This window comes from Euprymna scolopes, chromosome 7 (genome assembly GCF_053919585.1).
Source record: "Euprymna scolopes isolate OS-2025 chromosome 7, ASM5391958v1, whole genome shotgun sequence".
NCBI lineage: Eukaryota > Metazoa > Mollusca > Cephalopoda > Sepiida > Sepiolidae > Euprymna > Euprymna scolopes.
In genome coordinates, this window is record NC_136488.1 from 112,827,532 (window position 1) to 112,845,268 (window position 17,737).

Below are 17,737 nucleotides of genomic sequence, written 5' to 3' on the forward strand. Positions count from 1 at the left end.
CCGATGACCAGCCTGTCTCTTATTTGGTCATTTTTGTGTGGAAAATCAGTTTTCCGATAGTTCGTGAAGTCCCCGAATAAATTGTTCTATCGATTCGCCTTCCCTTTGTGTTCTGAGGTGAAATTTTGCGCGCTCGTGCATAATATTTTTTTTTGGCATGAAGTGGCCTTCAAATTTGTTCAGTATCACGTCGAAACTCTTTTCATTTTCCTTTTTCTTGAAAGAGAATGACATATATCTGTTTGGCGTCCGGTCCCATACAATACACAAGCATGCTAATTTGTGTATCGGGCGACTCTTCATATAATTTTGTCGCACTCCGAAAACGTTGAAATCGCTCTTGCCATGTCCTCCACTGGTTCGGTTGCGTAAAGTCAAGACGCTCTGGGGGCTGAAGTCTAAACATATTTCTTTTTGAAATAGTTGACGTTAATCCTTTTTTTTTTTCTTGTTATAAGGTTTCCTTATCCAAAGAAAAAAATTTATCCCAATCTGACACCGTTTCGTCGGGTCCCTGTAATTTCTATGCTACCACGTGGTGACCGCTGCTACTACATTTAAGAGGAGGAAGGAAAGAACCAGAAACGCGTCCGTTCACATCAAATACTTTATTTAGACTCCCCCTGATATTAACCAAGGGCAAGTAACTCTTTATTATTACACACACTTTAAGTCTTCAAAATACCACTGTTTTGTTCGGAAATGAATATACTTTCAAATGAATTAGTAAATAACATACATCATATATTTTATGAGTTTTTAAGCAAATAAAATGATAAAAATATGAACATCATAAAACGTTTTCAGTAAGATTTTGTAACGACCCCCCCTCCCCCCGATTTGTAAATATTCGTACCGTGTTTCTGTTAAGAATTTTTTAATGAAATTTAGAAATTTGCCAAAAGAGATGTCATTTTTAATAATTTCGAGTGTCCGAAATTCATTTGACCATTCATTTTTTTGTTGTGTTAAAACGATTTCGAAATGATGAGTATGGAAAATTTTGAAAAATTTTCTTTGGACACCACTTATTTAATATAAAACAATCTTTTTACTATGTTTATTCGTTAAAAAACATAATATCCGAAAAAATCGTTATGAATTTGAATCAAGACTTCTGTAGTATTAGTAATAGCAGCAGCAACGATAACATGGCATGAACAGACATTTTGTTTTTGTTGTTCATTTTTATTCCAGATCGATTTTTTTTTTTTTTTTTTTTTTGATTGAAAATCTGGCTATAAAAACATTTCTTACATGTTTAGTTAGAGCTATTTTGTTATCAACCATACAAATATTTTTTAAAAATTGGGTAGTAGTAAATTTTAGAATATTTGAACAAGCAAGATGTGAAATATTGCTTTGGTTCATGTACATGAACGGTAACACACTTCTAATTTTCGTCCCTTAAAAAATGTTTTCAGTGAATTATTATCAAATGGAGACTAATCTACCAAATTATTAAAAAAAAAATTTTTTTAAATAATCAATTTTTAAATATTTGTAGGAGGTGCTCAGTTTAAAAATAAAAATGGTAGGAAAAGACATGAAATGCAATTAAAAATCAAAATAACAGTAATTCAAAATTTATCAGCTGGTCTTAAAGAGGGGAAAATATCCAAATAAAAATAGTCATAACTTCCTTGATTTTAATTGGATTTAAAAAAATTTAAAAAGATTCTTAGTTTATGAAGCTCTTTCTATATATACCAATATTGAAATATTTTAAGCCATTTAAATTTTTTCATGTGTATTGCTATATATACTAGCAGAATACCCGGCATGGCCCGGGATTGGATAAGATAGGTGGAATGTTTCCTAGCAGAATACTTCGCATTGTTGAGGATTAGATAAGATAGGTGAAATGGTTCCTAGCAGAATATCCGGCATTGCTTAGGATTGTATGAGATAGGTGGATATATGTACTTACAAAATACCCGGCGTTGCTTGGGCTTGGATGAAGTAGGTGGAATGTTTCCTAGAAGAATACCCGGCGTCACTTGGGATTGGATGACAGGGGGATACATGTACAAGCAGAATATTCAGCGGTGCCCGGGATTGTATAAGATAGGTGGAATGTTTCCTAGCAGAGTACCCGGCGTTGCCCGGGATTGTATGAGATAGGTGGGTATATATACTAGCAAAATTCCCAGCGCAGCCTAGGATTGGATGAAATGGGTGGAATGTTTCCTAGCAGAATATCTGGCGTCACCTGGGGTTGGATAGCATAGGTGGATATTTGTACTAGCAAAATACTTGGCGTCGCCCGGATTGTATGTGATATGAGTGGCGTGCAGTAAGTAATGCCCCTGACCCACTTCCCATAGCAGTAGAGCAACAAAACTTGGCACAGTTATTAGTCTTTCTCTACATAGGAACCACCCAAAGTTATGCATTTCTCCCATCATTTGATGCAGCTCTGGAGATTTTGTAGAACACCCCAGGTTGGTCCTCCAACTACGACATGACTTGAGAAATCAAGGCTATATCATCTGGGAAACGCTTTCCTTTCAAAAACAACTTCATGGCTGGAAAGAGGTGAAAGTCAGAGGGTGCAATGTCAGGAGAGTAGGGAGGATGGAGGCGGTTTTCATAACTACACGCCCGTGCTTCTGATCTGGCGGCATGCGAGTTGTGGACCCGAGTGTTGTCCTGCAGGAGGAGGGTACCTTTGTTGATCTTGCTCTGCCTCTTGATTTTGATAGCTTCCCTTAATTTCCTCAAAAGTGAAGTATAATAGGCTCCTGTAATTGTAGTACCCTTTGCCAGGAAATCGGTCGTCACTACTCCGTCCTGGTCCCAGAAGACTGTGAGCATGGCCTTGCCAGTGGAGGGCTGCACCCTTGCCTTCTTTGGAGGTGGTGAGTCCAAGTGCTTGCACTGCATTGACTGGGCTTTGGTATCTGGATCATAGTGATGGACCCAGGTTTCATCCGGTGTAATCAGTCTTTTGAAACACTTTGACTCATCTTCTTGGCACATTTCCAAATTCATCCTCGAGCACTCAACACATTCTCGCTTCTGGAATGGTTTGAGCAACCTGGGAATCCATCTGGCAGACATCTTATGCATATGCAAATGGTCATGAATGATAGTTTCCACAGATCCGGTACTAATCTTGACATCTTGGGCTATTTGGCGAATAGTAATGCGCCGATCTTCCAAAATGGCACCTTCAACTTGACGAACAGATGCCTCATCAATGGAAGAAGAGGGACGACCAGATCTGGGAGCTGTTTCCACAGAATTCCGGCCATGTTTGAATTCACGATATCAGCATTTTACAAGCTCGTATGATGGGGCATTATCACCATAAGTTTCTTTCATTTCATCAAAAGTCTCCTGTGGTGTGCCTCCTTTCAAATACAAAAACCGGATGACTGCTCCACATTCAACAGCTCCATTTCACACCTGACTCGGTTCAAACACCTGTAAAACAGAAACCACAATTAGTTCATAGCTGTAATTTGCCACATAACCCGTAGAGATATAAATCATTGCACATGCAAAATTTCAGCTAGATCAGACATTGGAAGTGGGTCAGGGACATTACTTATTGCACGCCCCTCGTAGGTTGATATATGTACTAGCAAAATACACTGCATCACCCTGGATGGATACGATAGGTGGAAATATGTACTAGCAGAATACCTGACGTTGCCAAGGATTGGATGAGATAGATGGATATATGTACTAGCAGAATACCCAGCGTCACCCAGGATTGGATTAAATAGGTGGAATGTTTCCTAGGACAATGTCCGGCATTTCTCAGGATTAGATAAGATAGGTGGAATGTTTCCTAGCAGAATACCCGGCATCAGCCGGGATTGGATGACATAGGTGCATATGTGTACTAGCAGAATACGCGGTGTCATCTGGAATTGGATGACATAGGTGGATATTTGTACTAGCAGAATACTCTACATCATCCGGGATTGTATGAGATAGGTGGATATAGGTATTAGCAGAATCCACGGCATTACCCAGAATTGCATGAAATAGGTTGATATATATACTAGCAGAATACCCGCCGTTGCCCAGGATTGTATGAGACAGGTGGGTATATATACTAGCAAAATTCCCGGCGCCGCCCAGGCTTGGATGAAATGGGCGGAATGTTTCCTAGCAGAATTTCTGGCATTGCCTGGGGTTGGATAATATAGGTGGATATTTGTACTAGCAGAATACCTGGCGTCACCCGGGATTGTATGTGATAGGTGGATATATGTACTAGCAGAATACACGGCATCACCCTGGATGGGATACGATAGATGGATATATGTACTAGCAGAATACCCAGCGTCGCCTGGGATTGGATTAAATAGGTGGAATGTTTCCTAGCACAATGCCCAGCATTTCCCAGGATTGAATAAGATAGGTTGAATGTTTCCTAGCAGAATACCCAGCGTCGGCCGGGATTGGATGACATAGGTGGATATGTGTACTAGCAGAATACATGGGTATGAGATAGGTTGATATATATACTAGCAGAATACCCGCTGTTGCCCAGGACTGGATGAGATAGGTAGATATATGTACTAGCAGAATACCCGGTATCACCCAGAATTTGATGACATAGGTGGATTTTTGTACTAGCAGAATACTCGGCATCGTCCGGGATTGTATGAGATAGGTGGATATATGTCTTAGCAGAATATCCGTCATCGCCCAGGATTGGATGATATAGGTCGATATTTGTACTAGCAGAATACCCGCCGTCGGCCGGGATTGTATGAGATAGGTGGATATATGTAGTAGCAGAATCCACGGCATTGCCCAGAATTGTATGAGATAGGTTGATATATATACTAGCAAAATACCCGCCATTGCCCAGGATTGGATACGATAGGTAGATATGTATACTAGCAGAATACCCGGCATCGCCCTGGATTAGATTAGATAGGTGGATATATGTACTAGCAGAAGACCTGCCCTTGCCTGGTATTGGATGAGTGAGGTTGAAATATATACTAGCAGAAATCCACCGTTACCCGGTATTATATGACATAGGTGGATATATGTACTAGCAGGTTACATGGCGTTGCTTAGGATTGGATGATAGATGGATAAATGTACTAGCAGAGTACTTAGCGTTGCTCGGGATTGGATGAAATAGGTGGAAATATCTACTAGAATATCTGGTATTGCCCCACTTGTCTATATCTTAAATATAAAAGCGAAAATGTATGTGTGTTCGCTTTTTCTGTATGTCTACAAAAGGCTTTTTTCAGAGAAGCGGTCGGTCGCCTAACATTTTAAAACTTTTTATATCACATGTAAATCGTAATATCTCAGAGTTAACAACGGAGCTCGCCTGTCTATTTATTTTGTTCGACTTCGGGAAGATAAATATTGAACAGTTTTCGCTCGCCACATGTGGGTTAGGCCTTTTCCTATAATAAAAGCGACACTAATTGTCTAGGTATTTTTCCGGTCTCGATCGCCGGAAATGTCCGAAAGTAATCAGCTTTACTCAATGTGGAAATATTATTTCCTTATATCAGAAGACAATTGCTATTCAATTTCGACAAGTGGAGCTGTTTCCTCCTACCCCCAACATCCTAGAAAAAAAAAAGAAGCATTCTGCACTAAATGATACCCTGTAGTCAAAAGTTGACCTCATTAAGTCATTAAAACGTGCACCTGCTAATTTAAGTAATTAAATAAATTCAAACATGTTTCCGTTAGCATCTCGTGGTGGCCCAATGGTTAATGTCACGCTCTTTTTTTTTTTTTTTTTTTTTTTTTTTCACACTTTAATTTCCAACTTTGCCTCAAGGGTTCAGGTTCGATCCTCATACTTAGCTACCAAAACATTTTTTTTAAATATTTCAAACCCCCCCCCCCCCCCCGGAGTTTTGATTTACCCAAAACCACACACCTCCAAACACCCGGGCAACACCGGGTACCCCCCGCTAGTATATATATATATATATATATATATATATATATATAAATAAATAAAAGGCAAAATGTGTGTTCACATTTTATGTATGTCCAAGAAAGGCTTTTTTCGCTGGGCTTACCGTGGGGGGAGGGTTACTATCGCTTAGAAGTGTTTATATACCCCCTAGATAATAACGTTCAGAAAACAATCAGTTTTGATCAATGCAGTTTCTCCTTATATCAGGCTATTCAAATTGGACAATCGCCTTTTTGTGGGGAGCTGGTTCTTCCCCCCCCCCCAACATCTTGGAGAAACAAAACCATTGGATAAACAAACTCAAAAAAAGTGCTCTGCATTAACTTCTATTTGACCTCATTAAAAAACTGCCCCGCAGTAAAACTTAACTCGGCTACTAATATTTGACCTCATTAAGTCATTAAGTGTGGACACCTGTCAATTCTTAATACTTCAGTAAATTCAAACATCTTTCAGCTACTCTTTCTTGGTGGCCGAGTGGTTAACGTGTCACATTTTCTTCACACTTTACTTTCCAACTTCGCCTCAAGTCTTCGGGTTCGATCCTGCCTACCTACCAAAAGGTTTTTTTTTAAACTCCCCCCCCCCCGACACAAACACCCGGGTAACGATTTTTTAAAAGGTTTTAACATTGTTTCTTTTTATATAATATTTAAACAGAGTTATTACTTTGCTTATTCTTTTGTTTTGATTTATTTATTGGTATGTTTGTGTATTTTGTGCAAATAATTTCTGGAGATTTTCAGTGCCAAATTCTGATTCCTTGCACAAAATTACATTTATATACCAAATTTCATTGCTTTACCTTGTGTTTTAACGAAGATGTAGTGTTTTTACTGAAAAAGTCTTACAAAAATTGCGACCAAACATATGGTCTTAAAGAGAGAAAAATATGAAAAGGCACAAAGCACAAAAATAGTTAAAATTTTTTAGTCAGATTTAAAAAAAAAAAAATTCTTTCTCAGATCAAACTCTTTCTGTGTATGCCATTATTAAGCATTCTAAAATTTTCCATGTGTATTGTTATTATAATTGCTATCATAGCATCAACTAAAGAACAGGTATACTTATGTTATTTTTAGTTTCTATGGGTTATTTTCATTGTTTCTTTGGAACTGAAGGTATTGATGGATGAATAAAAGTGGTGGTTCTAGGAAATAATGAAAATTACAGATTACTTTAACTCTTTATTGTTAAATCTGTGCAGTATTTTTAGATTATATATCACCCATTTAATATGAAAATGGGGATGCCCAAAGTGACATAATGAATAACTGGTCCATTGCAAAGATTGTACTACAAGATCTGTTCACTTTTTGACGTGTATCAGTTACTATGAGATGTTTTGCTATTTTGTAGTAACTGATAATTTCTTCTAATCATTGTAAAGTATGTGATGTTTCTTGACACAGATACAAAATTTTTTTTACTAGTGCATGTAATATGCTAAGCATAAATGACACCCCTCCCCAATAACAGAATAGAATTATTCTAAATGTAGAAATAAAGTAATCAGATTAATGTGCTCAGTCACTTTACATTCATGATCACTTATGGTATTAAGTAGGTATTAAATAAACTATGTAATAACCGTGTTTCATAATCTTTTAGCATATATTTAGCTGTACCGATTCAGTAATGCAGTGAAGTCATTTTAGTTTTTAATTTTTATTTCTATGCACATTTTTTTTTCAATTTAAGGTAAAGCATTCTTTTATTTCCTTCAATGTATTATTTTCATAGATGATTTATATTTTAAGGTGATTTTTTTAAATGTTTCATTATGTAGGTATCACCAATCACCGAGTTTGGTATTTGTTAAATAAATTTTGTAGCAAAATTCCTGCTAATTTCAACTAGTGATAATCATTTATTTTTTGGTATTATTTTGATAAAATTTGGCTGTAAACAAAATTTAATCTTTTCTCTTTATAAGTATACAAACCTTGTGTAATTAATTTTTTTTTCCAGATTACTTCAAATTAGGTTACTATTTTTAGTGAAGAGTAATTTATTCTTTAATGTTGTTTTTCAACTTAATGTGCATCTCTATGCACTTAAAAACAATTCCCAGAAATGTCAATCGTCATGGAAAAAATATTTCAAGTGGATAACTAGTGAATGAATTTTTTTTTCAATTATTAATTAGCATTACTCACCAACTATAAAAAAGAAAATGCTGTTCAGCGCAGATTTTATGGAGGTTCTACTAAAATACTTCTAATTGAAAAAAATCAAAGCATGTCAAATTTTGTCCTCAAATATTTATACTTTGGCATGGATAGATATATAATAATTTGTGTTATATATTTGAAGATTTTTAAGTGTAAAGTGTCTTCAAATAGTTATAAAAAAATAACTTTAGTTTTAAAGTACTTGAACTCTTAAAGGAACCACGATTTTAATAGTGGTTCCTACAAGAAATACTTAGGTTTAAGAGTTTACTTTAAAACTTCAAGTTAGAAATTAATTTCTAACCCCACCCCTCCATTTTTTTTTTTTTCAGAAAAACAAAAACAGTTTAGAATTTAGTAAGAGATAATTTTTGCATATAAATTTAACGTTAAATGATCCCCCATTTTTAGAGTCGATGATGAGAGAAATGTAACATGGGGTTCTTCCTATGTATGGAAAGATTAATAACTACCAAGTTTTTTGCTCTACTGCAATGAGAATTTGGTCAGGGGCATTATTTATTGAACATGCCCTCATAGTCTTATTAATTCAAGTTTTCACTTTTATTTTCTTCATTTTTGTATCTTGTTTTATTTACTAAACAACCTGATGGCAAACACAATTTATTCCTTTTCGAAATTTGCTGGAATTAATTGCTATGAACATCTAAATATTTACTTTTAAATTTTTTAATTAGTTTAAAATAATCCTTAAACTATTCATCACAATTTTAAATAAACCCAACACTTTTTTCCTCATATTCAAAAATATTTGTGCTAATTGTGTGAAATCTATTTTCAAATATTTCAACTTCTACAACAATTTATATTTTAAGATTTTGTTTTTACTTTTGTTAAACACAAACAAGGCACAGTGATCCTAAGACATAAGGGGTTATTGTGAATTAGAGACCTCTTGATTTGTGCAGCAAGATGCTTGTCCAAATTACATTTAAACTTTTGCATGTTGGTACGGTCATGGAAGATGAGAAGAGAATTCCAAACACTATCAGTTTAAGAAAAGCTGTTAAGAGTAGAAAGGCTTTGACATCTGGGAATCTTTACAATGAAGGATGAATGAAATCTTGACTGACAGGTTGATCTTGAATACTAGGTTGGTACAAAAATGTTTTTTGACTTGGAGTTGAATGTAAAAAAAATAAAAAATAAAAATAATTTTTGCACCAACCTAATGTTTCATCGAGGCACCAGTGCAGCATATTTGTTGGAGCATATTTCATTAATGTATTTTTAAAACAAGCACAGAAATGCAACATTTACTAGAAAGTGTTGCTACATATTAAAGTAGAAGTTTTTTGGGGTTTTTTTTTTATCCTATCCAGAAGGAAGAGGCTAGTGGTTGGTGCCCCAGCCCAGATATGGCAATATTTCATGCATCGATAGTGATATTGTCGAGATATAGGATAGGTGTGATAAGTTTTCTAGCTTGATAGAGGGAGCCCATATTCCTTGCAGCAATTTTAGCGGTGTCTTCAGTTGATGTTATCTTGAATGTTATGCCAAGTAGTTTGAATGATGAACTCTCAGATAGTGCTATGACAATCGATGGTTGAAAAGTTTACTAATAATTGTTGATGGAAAGTAGCTTTGTTTTAATATCAAATGTTACCATCCATTAACATCTCTATTTGATTATTGACTGGAGAGCATTTTCAAAGGATTCAGCTATTACCTTGGATATGCGTGTTTTTCCCACAATTTTTTTGCAATAGAGCATGGTGTTTTCAGCAAATTACACAATTGTTTCAGGGAGGTTGTTTTTGGAATAATAATGGTCCAAAGATTGAACTACTGGAGCGCACATGCATTAATGTCATTGTTTAAATATTGACCATCAACAATAAGATTGACCTTTCTTTTAGCTAAAAAGGATCTGATTATGCTAAATATTTGTCCAGTAGTAGCATACAAACTAATTTTCATTCGAACATCATGCTACACCCAGGGTCACTCCGTGTCAAATCATCCAGAAATATGGGATTTTAAAACCCCTATCCCCAGATCTGGTTGTAGTTTGCACTGGAGATAGACAATATAGGAACTAAGAAATCCTGAAAATTTGAGCACATAAGTCCAAGCGGTTCCCGATTTAGAGCATTTTTTGTTTTGGTGTTAGTCACGTAATGTGACGCCAGGGCGACAAGTTTGTGATGTCATTTCTTTGAATATTTTCTGATTGAAAGATCGTATGACTCTAAAAATTCACACAGGTATGTTTTTTGACCAAAGGAATCCAAAAATGGCATAAGATTTTCTCAAAAATGAAGTCTTATAGAGATATTAAGGGTTTTTGGATTTTTCCACATGTGCCCCAAAATCGAATAAAAAAAAAAAAAAAAAAACTGGTTTGGTGTAAGAAAGAGCATTTCTTTAAGACTATAGGAGGGTCAGGCCCGCATGCTTTGGAGATGTAAAGGTTTATGGAGGTTTATTGTATCCTGGAAAGACGGTCAATTTAATGCTGATATATTTCTACTCTATACTTTTTTTTTCTAATATTACAAATATGTAGGCAATAAAATGCAACCTCTTTCTCACAGAAGAGATGTTGCGAGTCTCTGCTTTATCGTTATTTTCATGGTAAGTGCTCATCTGAGCTCCAATCTGTGGTTCCCCCTTGCCAAACGTTTATGAGAAACACACATCTAGCTGAAAACGCTATCAATAATTTCCCACACTCTTTATCTGTGCCTAAACCTAAACGTAGATTCCATGAACAAAGTTTCTTTCTTAGAACTGCACAGCTGTGGAACTGTCTTCCGTTTACCTGCTTTCCAGCTGACTACAATATGGTTGTCTTCAAGTCCAACATAAACAAGTTCTTGATAAGCCGTTCCTCTTAACAAATTTACTGAATTTCCATTACTACGATTAGTATATTGTCTAATTGACTACTGTACACTCTTTAGCCCTTATCCTCGAGTGGCCTCTGGGCCTTGATAAGTGGTGATGCCTATATAAAAAAAAAAGAAATAAAATTTAATTTTAATCTAATTAAATTGCATTTTCAGTATATCAAAATTTCTTGCAAAATTGTCTGCAAATTTCAAATGACATTACGTTAAATTATTCTGTTCATAGTTTCTTTTTAAATTTTACCCTATAAAAAGTATTAGCGTGTTTATTACAATAAAATCACATTCATTTAATAGCAATAAAATGTTTAAAACCTAAATGATACTAAATTATTGTTATTTAGAAAACTTCAATATTGTTATCGGTATGTTGGGAATGGCCAGAAAATTATCGGAAAAATATCTAATTTTATCAATTAAATAAGTTCTAGAATAAATATCAATTGAAAATAGATGAGGAGGTGAAACTATCTCCCCTAATAGTTTTAAATTGGGTTTAAGAGTTCCAAGTAATATTTAAAAATATATACTTAAAAGCATTTACTTTTGATTAAAAGTTTTGGAACCTTTTTTAGATGCAATAATTTTATGAAGATGACATTATCTTCAAGTTTATAGTTTTAATTCAATTAGTAATTTAATGACAAAATGATATTGTAATAATTAACTTTTAAAATTAAGAAATAAACAGCAGGGGGGGAAAATGAAAGTAAAAGCCCCTGGACTATGACAGATACAACTACTTTTGCACCCTATTTAAAACTATAGGGGAGAGTGTTTTGGACACAAATTTACCTCCAAGAACAGTCCTAAAATCTATTTACAATATATATTTATTTCATGGTTATCTAATTTTTGTACGTTGCCAAAATTTCCATTATCTGTTTTTTTCCATTACCTATTTTCCTTAAATTTGTATCAGGAATAGCAATATCAGTCCGTATTTCAGGCATGCTAGCAATCTGTACTTGTTAGTAGGTGAGGCTGTTAGTTTAAAATCTGTTTTTCTTTAAGACTAGCCGGCGTTGCTCGGGACCGTATAAACAATGAGATAATTGGAAGTTGATTTTGAATATAATTGTTATTCTTTGGAGAGATGAATTTTTAATGTCTATGTATCATTTGCTATTTCGAGCAAAACAATATTTTACCTACCCTAGGACGGCTATTACACATGTATAAGATAATTGTACCTTCCCTAGTACAGGTAATTTACAGAATGTATATGAAATAATTTTACCTTTTTGCGATGGGTAATTTACAACACATATTAAAAATATGTTCACCTACCTTCAGACGGGTAATTTATATACATATATGAAACAATTTAACATACTCTCAACAGGTATTGTACAACATATATGAAATAATTTCTCTTCCCACCAAGTCTACCATAATTTTAAGAAAACTGAAATCATTTTTAGAAGATGGATCATTAGGATTTCCAAATTAATACATAAATACATTGTGTTGGTTTATGAGTTCGCAACCCTTGCTTCACAAGATTGCATAGTGACCCCAAAATGGACATTAGTCGCTCAAGCCGCACCACAAAAGTGAAGGTTTCTTAATTCATAGAGAACTCCAGAGCACGTTAAAAAGCAACATAATCATGTGTCTTTCTACTCCCCATTACAACTGTGACGTCATTCCCCGCAGTTAACATTGAAAATTCAAAAAAATATTGTTAACCACATACAGAAATTGATAAATTGTTTGGGCTTATTATTTCATTACAAACACACTAATCGATTTACTTACATTTCATTATTTTTCATAATTCTTGGATATGTTACTAATTTCGACAATCATTTTTCATAATTGTAACCCACATTATCACCCGCTGCCCTTACAAAAATAACTTTGATATATTGTTTCGTTTGATTTTTTTTTGAAAAAACACCAATAAATTAACTCACATTTGATTATTTTTTCATAATTCTTGGATATGTTACTAATACTGACAATCATTTTTCATAATTTTAACCCACATTATCGTGCCCCCACCCTTTACGAAAATAATAACTTTAATATATTCTCTAGGTTGTTTATTTCATTACAAACACACCAATCAATTTATTCACATTTCATCATTTTTCATAATTCTTCGATATGTTACTAATTTCGACAATCATTTTTTATAATTTTAACCTTCATTATCGGACCCCCTTATGAAAATAATAACTTTGATATATTATCTGAGTTTATTATTTCATTCTACACACAAATCAATAACTCACATTTCATAATTTTTCACAATTGTTGATTGTTACTAATCCTGGCAATCATTTTTCATAATTGTAACCCACATCCCCCCCCCTTACGAAAATAATTGATATTGTCCGGGTTTATTCTTTCATTACAAACACAGCAATGTATTAACTCGCATCTCTTCATTTTTTATAATTCTTGGATATGTAATTTCGGCAATCAATTTTCATAATTTTAACCCACATTATTGCGCCCCCTCCTTTACCAAAATAATAACTTTGATATATTTTCTGGGCCGATTATTTCATTACAAACACAACAATCATTTAACTCGCATGTCATCATTATTCATAATTCTTTGATATGTTACTAATTTCGACAATCATTTTTCATAATTATAACCCACATTATCACCCCACTCCTTACAAAAGTAATAACTTTGATATATTGCCCTCGGCTGATTATTTCATTAAAAACGCATGAATAATTTAACTCACATTTGATTATTTTTCATAATTCTTGGATATGTTACTAATTTTTACAGCAATTTTTTGTAATTTAAATCCACATTATCGCCTCCTCTTACGAAAATAATAAATTTGACATATTATCTGGGTTTATTTTTTCATTAAAAACGCGCCTATCAATATACTCACATTTCATCATTTTTCATAATTCTTGGATATGTATCTAATTTCGACAAATTTTCATAATTTTAACCTAAATTACCCCCCCTTCCTTATGAAAATAATAACGCCAATATATTGTCTGGGTTTATTATATCATTACAAACACACCAATCGATTGACTAACATTTCATCATTTTTCATAATTCTTGGATATGTTACTAATTTCAACAATCATTTTTTATAATTTCAACCCACATTATCACCCCACTTACAAAAATAATAACTTTGATATATTCTCTGGGTTGTTTATTTAATTACCAACACATCAATCGATTTCATCATTTTTCATAATTCCTGGATATGTTACTAATTTCGACAGCAATTTTTATAATTCTAATCCACATTATCCCCCCCCCATTCCCCAGTACGGAAATAATAATATTGACATATTGGCTGGCTTTATTATTTCATTACAAACACACCCGTCAATTAACTCAAATTTCATCATATTTCATAATTCTTGCATATGTTATTAATTTCGACAATAATTTTTCATAATTTAACCTCTATTATCTTAAAATATATATATATATATATTTTTTTTTTTTTTTTACCTTTTGGCTAAGATCAAAGTGTATCTGTTCTGACATGAGTCATCTACTTCCCCCCCTCTCCATAAACAGAAAAAGTGGTGGTAATGCTTGGGAGAATGACAGGCACTAATTCACTCAATATATGACTCAGCAGTTTTTCGAAATACATGATTTCATTATAAATTGTTTGTATTTTTTAAATGTGTATTACACTGTAGAAGCACCTTATTTAAAATTCATGCTACTCAAAAATAAATATTTCATAGTGCAGTTAGTGATTAGGCAACACTTGCTTTACAATAAACTAATCAAGAAATTGGATTGAGAAACAGATACTTAATAGTAAACAAAAACAGAGATAATACATGTCAGTTTCTTATTTAATAAATTGTTAGGTGAAAGTACAGAATTGTCTAAATAATACCTTCCCCTCCCCATATTAATAATGGCTTTCTAACTAATAACGTTATTATTTCAGCACTGCCCGTATTCTCTGTGTCATTACCCCCTTCTCCGTCATAAAATAATGTATGAAATTAAGTAAATATGAGATCATAAAAAAGATGTAGGTTTGTTTTCATATTTACAAATTTCAAACCGCGAGTAAAATGGACGTATGATTTTTTTTTTTTTTTTTAATAATACAAAAACATAAACAAATGAGTTGGTGTCATCAGTTAGAATTGAAATTAAAAACAACCGAGCGTTCCAGCTTGAGAAAAAAAACAAATGTATGCGCATGTGCACAAAATACATTTGCCGATGTCTGTATGCGATATACATGCATATAAGCAAAGATATTATTCGCTATAAACCACCCTTGGTGCATAAATATTATTTCCTGAGAATTTTAGTGCTATGTGACCAGTAGTTTAATAGTTTACCTGTTAGATATTAACACACACATATACGTCTACTGTTTTATTTATATAGATAAATTCTCATCTTTTTATGAATTATTTTAATGTTATATCTTTGGGTTTTCAAGTTGTCTTTAGTATATTGTCATGTCTCAGATGGTGAAGAATAATCCCGGAATGAAGTTACCTACAGCTAATCAAGGAACCATGCCAGTATCTCCTTCAGGTTAGCATTATTTTTAATCTTTGTATAAAGTATTATTTTGTCATATAATTGGTAGTATGAAAATATTGTTATGGCAAGTACAGCATACTGCAGTGTCCACATGACATCCCCATAGGGAATTATCAGACTAAGTGCCTTTTTCATAAAATATATATATTTCCACTTGATAAATAAAAGTACAACTAAAATAAATTTTTACTGTCAAGCTATTATGTGCCTTTATCACAATGTGTCAACATTCAAGTAAATTGCATAATGACTATGTAAGACTGAAGATGATTTTGATATACTGATTTCTACCCCCCTCCCCGATCCCAATAGTACTGCCATAACTCCTATTTAAGTATTCTTTTGTAATACTATTAAAGATAAAAAATCAGATTTATTTTACAATATTACCAAAAATTAAACATTTGAAGCGGTTTACAAAAAAAATATATATATTTAGAGGATTTCGTAGCCGACCATGAAATCAAAATCCTTAAGCATTTATTGTGAGAATAATACTATGGATGTGCAATGTCAGTCTTAAAGAGAGGCTTTGTTCTGATGACTTCAAAAGATTAAATTCGGGCAGTATATATGCAGAACAGAAGACATTGATGCTATTGCCATGTTTAAAGGATGAGTTTTTGGGTTAGTAGATATAGAAAAGTTGACGGGTGAAGACGCAGAAAAATATGGGAAAAAGTGATAAAAATGGTGAGAAAGTGATTAAAGATGTGACCAGAAGTAGATTAATTTAGAAGTCCATTTCTTACAGCCATCCGAACCTGCCAGCACATAAAATGGGCGTAAAACTGAATGTGATGTGATTCATACCTATATTAATGTGTAATGATCACACATTTGAGGATTTTAATTCTGTGGTTTGCTACGATATCCATTTGACCTTTCCAAAAATTTTCTTGTAAACAGCTTCTAATGTTTCCTTTTTAGTGATATTGTAGAATAAATCTGAATTTTTTGTTATTGATAATACGATTAAGGAATTCTTATATAAGAGTTACTTCAGTACGATTAGGGGTTAGAAATCCATATATCCCAATTAGTGCTAAATAAATTGGCAAGCAGATTTTAATCAGATCCATAATCTCTATATATAATGACATTCTTCCTCTAATCACCATCGTGAAAGGCTTGTTTAAGGAAAAGCATTCTGCAGGTTCACTTAATATAGAAAATTATTAGATTCATTCAAACATTTCTGCTTCTCCTAAAAAGAGACTAGCGCTAAATTTTCCTCCATGTAATTTCTCTTCCCACACACACACATATATATATATACTAGCAAAAGTGCCCGTCGATGACTGGGTTCAAAAACAGCCTACAGAAAATGGACTCTGATTTATTAAAGTATGATAGGTTATGAAGAGGAAGGGTTGTAAAGAGATAGCTTCGAATTTAGAGGTATCAAAACCAAAGCAAAATATGATAAAAGTAAAAATAAAATAGATAAACCCCATAATTTATTATACCATACCTGTTCACACTGAAACACTTTTCACAATATTCTGTGGATCTATATTAAAATATCTTGTTAAACTTTTGACATATTTCCATTCTATGGAGGTCAGGCTTGAACGAACACCATAATTTTATCATACTATATTTCTTCAAACTGAAGCATAATTATCAAAAGTATACTAACGCAGATAGATATGAAAAGTCTTTATTACAGTCTGTGCCTATTTCAATTCTATGAAGGCCAGGCGCAAATGCAGACCCCACAATTTGATTATACCATCCCTATTTAAGTTATAACTTATCAAAGTATTCTTATGTACATTTATATCAAAAACACTTGTAAACGTTTTTTTTTTTTTTAAATTTTAGAATTTATTTCAATACTTTGTGGACCTGTCACGAACGCAGACCCCACAATTTTAATGAACCACCGTTCTGCAGGCTCAAACAGAGCCACTCCTGTGTCTCGATAAATCTTCTATCATTATATGCAATCAGTTTTTTAAAATATTCAACACTATAGAGCCTATTCGTGACCAGACACATACACATATATATGTATATACATACATATGTGTATGTATATATATGTATGTATGTATATATATGTATGTATGTATATATATGTATGTATGTATGTATATGTATGTATATATATGTATGTATGTATGTATATGTATGTATGTATATGTATGTATGTATGTATGTATATATATGTATGTATATGTATGTATATGTATGTATGTATACATGTATATGTATGTATATATATGTATGT

At 33.3% G+C, this 17,737-nt stretch overlaps 1 protein-coding gene across 1 annotated transcript in view; it reads left to right on the forward strand.

The window, feature by feature from the left end:
• Positions 1 to 17,737, forward strand: part of LOC145280332 (double-stranded RNA-binding protein Staufen homolog) — a 263,575-nt gene that overhangs the window by 51,605 nt on the left and 194,233 nt on the right. The window contains exon 3 of the mRNA XM_080132102.1: positions 15,395 to 15,492. Coding sequence (XP_079988228.1) covers positions 15,414 to 15,492 — 79 coding nt within the window. The 5' untranslated portion in view covers positions 15,395 to 15,413. The remainder of the gene's footprint in view (positions 1 to 15,394; positions 15,493 to 17,737) is intronic.